This window comes from Lolium perenne, chromosome 2, assembly GCF_019359855.2.
Source record: "Lolium perenne isolate Kyuss_39 chromosome 2, Kyuss_2.0, whole genome shotgun sequence".
Classification (NCBI taxonomy): Eukaryota; Viridiplantae; Streptophyta; class Magnoliopsida; order Poales; family Poaceae; genus Lolium; species Lolium perenne.
In genome coordinates, this window is record NC_067245.2 from 68,088,703 (window position 1) to 68,094,795 (window position 6,093).

Sequence of the window (6,093 nt, forward strand, 5' to 3'; positions counted from 1 at the left end):
CCAGTACCGAGAGCCACGATACGGAAAACCTTCCAGAGATGCCGCCGCCGCCAATCCCATCTCGGGGGATTCAGGAGATCGCCTCCGGCACCCTGCCGGAGAGGGGATTCATCTCCCGGAGGACTCTACACCGCCATGGTCGCCTCCGAAGTGATGAGTGAGTAGTTCACCCCTGGACTATGGGTCCATAGCAGTAGCTAGATGGTTGTCTTCTCCTCATTATGCTTCATTGTCGGATCTTGTGAGCTGCCGAACATGATCAAGATCATCTATCTGTAATGCTATATGTTGTGTTTGTTGGGATCCGATGAATAGAGAATACTATGCTATGTTGATTATCAATCTATTACCTATGTGTTGTTTATGATCTTGCATGCTCTCCGTTATTAGTAGAGGCTCTGGCCAAGTTTTTACTCTTAACTCCAAGAGGGGGTATTTATGCTCGATAGTGGGTTCATGTCTCCGTGAATCTGGGGGAGTGACAGAAACCTCTAAGGTTATGGATGTATTGTTGCCACTAGGGATAAAACATTGATGCTATGTCCGAGGATGTAGTTATTGATTACATTACGCACCATACTTAATGCAATTGTCTGTTGTTTTCAACTTAATACTGGAAGGGGTTCGGATGATAACCTGAAGGTGGACTTTTTAGGCATAGATGCATGCTGGATAGCGGTCTATGTACTTTGTCGTAATGCCCAATTAAATCTCACAATACTCATCATATCATGTATGTGCATGGTCATGCCCTCTCTATTTGTCAATTGCCCAACTGTAATTTGTTCACCCAACATGCTATTTATCTTATGGGAGAGACACCTCTAGTGAACTGTGGACCCCGGTCCTATTCTTTACATCTGAAATACAATCTACTGCAATTGTTCTACTGTTTTCTGCAAACAATCATCATCCACACTATACATCTAATCCTTTGTTACAGAAAGCCGGTGAGATTGACAACCTCACTGTTTCGTTGGGGCAAAGTACTTGGTTTGTGTTGTGCAGGTTCCACGTTGGCGCCGGAATCCCTGGTGTTGCGCCGCACTACATCTCGCCGCCATCAACCTTCAACGTGCTTCTTGACTCCTACTGGTTCGATAAACCTTGGTTTCTAACTGAGGGAAACTTACTGCTGTACGCATCACACCTTCCACTTGGGGTTCCCAATGGTCGCGTGTTGTACGCGTGTCATAAACCTATTCGAATAGCCGTGTCCATGGTTACGGACGGTTGGAAAGGCCATACAGTTTTCGGTGTCAGAATCTTGAAATTACTTGGTGAAATGAATGGTGAAGTGGTGACTTGAATTTGAATCACCACTTGAATTGTGGGAATGACACTAATGTTCCCACTTGAGTTAGTTAGCACTTGAATAAGTCTTTTATCAAATACTTGTGAACTAAAATGGGCTTTATGCAAATAAACTAGAGCTTAGCACCCCCTACTAGAATTGTTAGCACTTACACTAGTATTAGTTTGCGAGTACTTAAAGTACTCACGGCTTTGTCCCTGGCTATTCAAATGGCCAGAGTATGAAGATGAACAGAACTAACAAGGAGATGACCAACAGGACGCCTACGACAACTAGGAGTCTTCTGGCGTCAAGCGTTGGCCTGTGGACTAGAGAGTTCATTTATCTTTACGCTTCCGCTATGAACTTGTGTTTGTTCGTTGATCAATAGATCAACTATTCGTGTAATATGGATCATGTGATTCAAGTGTAAGACGATATGGTTTGTAATGAATGATGACTATGATACTTAACTATTATGCCTCGCAACAACAATATTCCTGGGATTGCGATGAATGACATAATAGGCATCTGGACTTAAAAATCCGGGTGTTGACAACGTGCTTGGACCTGACGATCTGGAGGCGAGTGGTTCCAGCAGTCGAAGGACTCCTTCTGAGTTGACGTTGTAGTGGACGCTGCCGAAGGTCATCTCCATGTTTCCTTGTAGATCAGAAAAGGTCGAGCGAGACGAGTCGCTGTGTGAGGTGAATTCATAGGAGCCGAAGCGAATCGGGCTTCCCAAACTTGGCGATGACGGTGTCGATGAAGCTGCCGATGACATGACTGGATCTGCCGATGACCGATCTTGTGCCGACAGGGTTCCCACAGACGGCGCCAATTGTCGAGGGTACTCCTCGGCAATGCTCTTCGATTGGGGCTTAGGGTTGATGGAATCCTGTAGGCTGACACGAGACATCGGTTCACAGACAAGCGGGGAGAGCGATTTATCCAGGTTCGGGGCCCTCGATGAGGTAAAACCCTTACGTCCTGCCTGTCTGATTTTCATTATGAAAATATTGGTTTACAATGGGGCGCCGAAGAGTTCGGCTGAGATCTCGTCGAGAGGCTAAGTGCTGCGGCGACCTAGCTCTAGACTTCTGGTGGCTAAGATTGCTATGATTGATCGTGTCCCTCGGCAGCCCCTCTCCTGACCTTTATATAGGAGACCAGGTCTCAAGAGGTCTAACCGAGTACGACTAGATTTACAGTAGTTCTAAATCTAAACTTTCCTTGTTCGGCGCCTTCCTTGTCTTGCCCGCCATCCAAGTGGCCCGCCTTGCCTTCAAGTGCCTTCATGGGCCTCCAACTAGATTGTATAGGATAGGGCAATGTCGGTTACCCGAAGGGTAATGCCCATGTCAACGCGGCTGGGGAGCGACGTACCCTAAACGTGGCACGAAGAAAACACGTCACTCAAATACTTGATCCGACACGTTTGAAAGATATTTTGGGGTACGCGGCTGAAGATGCTCTTAGCTCCTCGTGTACTTTGTGCAGGCTTAAGAAAATCAGACAAGCAGGATATAGAGGGTTTACATGGATCCTAATCCTGGATGAAAATCGTGTGGTTTGGTGTCTTGCTAGCTTGATCCACATTCACAGCGCTCAGTGCGCACTACCACCGATATCTACCATTCGTGGACGCGACATAGATCTAGAACTTTTTACTAAAGGATTGACCAAAGGCATTTTTCGATATATAAGTCACTGTTGTATAAACAAAAACCGCTATACTTAGTTGTGTATAGCTAGAGTGCTACTATCATGTCAGGGCCGGCCCTAAGAGGACTAACAATTTTAAAACAATAATGATAAACTTATGGACGTGTTGTGCATACAAAATCCTTACGGACTGACCACATGTATGTATTTGGTTGTTTATGTATCCTATTCACTCCTAAAAAAGCGGGCCACGAACTCATGTTTTGCCTGTCTGAGTCCGTAGGTTGATTCCGTAAATATAGGAAAACAGTATGCACCATCGGATACGACTAGAGATTTCAGTCGGATGATGATAGATTGGTTGTCACGAATACGACTGCGTCACGGTCGAGGGGATTACGATCACCGAGGGCCGTCGGGCTTCTCAAGTATGAAACGCCGCTACGCACGTGTACCCGTTACCGTGTTACGCCTGCCTCAATCCTACTGGCTTACTAATCTGGTATAGTTTAGCATATCTGGTTCAACGCATCTTGAAGACCAAACAAATCATGGAGTAAATTAACGCAAGCGACGAAACGATAGTTTCTTGTGTACAGTCCAAGCGAGGACGAACCGCCCATTCCGCCCAGCCAACGGACGCGGCGCCGTCCGTCGACGTACGTACGCAAGCGGCCCGACCCCACGGCCAGGCCCCGAAATCTGGGTCAAATCTCTCCCGTAGACACGTCACGCTACGCGCGCACGTGCAGTATACATCTACGCTTCCGGGTTCGTAGTCGTACACATATCGGTTTCGCCCGGTGGAGGCGCGTACCAGGCAGGCAGGCAGGCAGGCCGCAGTTCAGCTACTACCGCACAACCATCTTCCCTATAAATAGTGGCCGCCCCGATCGGCCCCAGTTCCGCCTCTCCTCGCCGCGCCTCGCCTCTCATTCGATCGCCTACTCCGCACGCATGCCCCCAAACCCGACGCCGCCGCGCCTCGCGCAGCAGCACCACCACCGTACCGTCACCACCAGCAGCCAGGACGCCATGGCGTCCGACGAGGAGGCGTTCGAGGAGGTGGACCCGACGGGCCGGTTCGGGCGCTACGCCGCCGTGCTGGGCCACGGCTCCGTCAAGAAGGTCTACCGCGGCTTCGACCAGGAGGAGGGCATCGAGGTGGCCTGGAACCGGGTGCGCGTGCGCGCGCTCGCCGACAAGGACCCCGCCATGGTCGACCGCCTCCACGCCGAGGTGCGCCTCCTACGCTCCCTCCACCACGACCACATCATCGGCTTCCACAAGGTCTGGCTTGACCGCGACTCTGGCGTGCTCAACTTCATCACCGAGGTCTGCAACTCCGGCAGCCTCCGTGACTACCGCGACCGGCACAGGCACGTCTCCGTCAAGGCGCTCAAGAAGTGGGCGAGGCAGATCCTCGAGGGGCTCGACCACCTCCACACACACGAACCATGCATCATACACCGCGACCTCAACTGCAGCAACGTATTCATCAACGGAAACACAGGACAGGTATCAAAACAGCTTCTTCTCAACCGACAGATTTTCCAAATTTAGTTATCGATCGATGTTGTTCCTCAGCATTGAATTTCATTGTGCCAGTAATTTAGCCTTTTTAATGAGTACAACATCTTGGTAGCATTCCGTTTTAATTATATTCCAAATTAGAAATGATCATCATAGAATACTTTCTTAATACTCATAGTATATGCAGCCCGATACTACTATAATAGCACTGCTCTTGCCTAAAAAGGGCAATTGGGGGTAGAACAGTACAAGATTCTAGTACAAAGGCTGTTGATTTGTAGTACATCAACCCGTGAATTAGGCCGGGAATTAGCCAAAGACGCCTGCTTTTCCACCTTTTCCGCTTCTTTCCTGTGACGACCTAGCTGTAGTAGACCTCTCCAGCCAGCTCTCCGTGTCTCCGTGTGAGAGAGATGTCCAAAAGCATGGCAAGAACTGGAGCCCAAGATATATGCTTCTGTGAGCTGCACCCAGCTTTCGAATAAAGGAGAAACACACACAAGTGATGCACGTTGAGACGCACTTTAGTTTGTTACGCTGATTTTCTCCAATTCCCGTGTCTTCTGCGACACTTCGCTCGCACGCGTTGCTTGCTTGCTTGCCTGCTGCGTCTACTAGCTGTTAGCCGTTGCTTTCGTGCTCCAGTTTGAAAAGAGTTCTACAAAATTTGATAAAATCTGCGCGGTCGAGGCTAACGGCTCCGGCGACTGGAACGCACGTGCAGGTCAAGATCGGCGACCTCGGGCTGGCGGCGATCGTGGACAACACCCACATGGCGCACACCATCCTGGGCACGCCGGAGTTCATGGCGCCGGAGCTCTACACGGAGGCCTACACCGAGTCTGTGGACATCTACTCGTACGGGATGTGCGTGCTGGAGATGGTCACAAGGGAGATGCCCTACTCCGAGTGCGAGAGCGTCGTGCAGATCTACCACAGCGTCACCCGCGGCGTCCCGCCCGCCGCGCTCAGGCGGCTCAAGGACCCGGAGCTGCGCGGGTTCATCCAGCGCTGCATCGGCCAGCCACGCAACCGCCCCTCGGCCGCCGACCTCCTGCGGGACCCGTTCTTCAACGGCATCGACGATGACACCACCGGCACGCTAAGCTAACGCCTGTCGACCTCCCGCGTCCTGTCGACCTCGCCAGCCAGCCGTATATGGCCAGGTGGATTGGGATGTATTGACTTCTCCGTGTTGTTAATCCTTAGATAGTTAGATAGTAGAAGAGCTGCGACGCTGACTCCACCAGAATTGTTCATTTTATAAGCTCCAGCAGTAAGCAAGCGAGCAGATGTGTATACGTTGTGGCCTTGGCAGAATTCGTCTCGGCCACTGCAACTGTATGATAATGAATTTTTATGATTTTGAATTAGTACATTGGGACCACAGACAAACCATGGCTCAATATTTATCGATGAGGATGATAATGAATTTTTATGATTTTGAATTAGTACATTGGGACCACAGACAAACCATGGCTCAATATTTATCGATGAGGAAGCGGAGCAACTTGCATGTTCTGAAATACCGTATAAGTAGCAAAGGGCGATGTTTGGTAGGCTGCATGCGATTCGTGGTTCACTGGTTAGCGAGATGGGAC

At 49.8% G+C, this 6,093-nt stretch overlaps 1 protein-coding gene across 1 annotated transcript; it reads left to right on the forward strand.

Moving 5' to 3' along the window:
- Positions 1-3,844: 3,844 nt before the first annotated feature.
- LOC127332869 (probable serine/threonine-protein kinase WNK5) lies at positions 3,845-5,887 on the forward strand. Its single transcript, XM_051359203.2, has 2 exons — positions 3,845-4,477; positions 5,217-5,887. The coding sequence occupies exons 1-2, from the start codon at positions 3,917-3,919 to the stop codon at positions 5,601-5,603; spliced, it is 948 nt and encodes a 315-aa protein (XP_051215163.1). The 5' UTR covers positions 3,845-3,916; the 3' UTR covers positions 5,604-5,887.
- Positions 5,888-6,093: the final 206 nt, after the last annotated feature.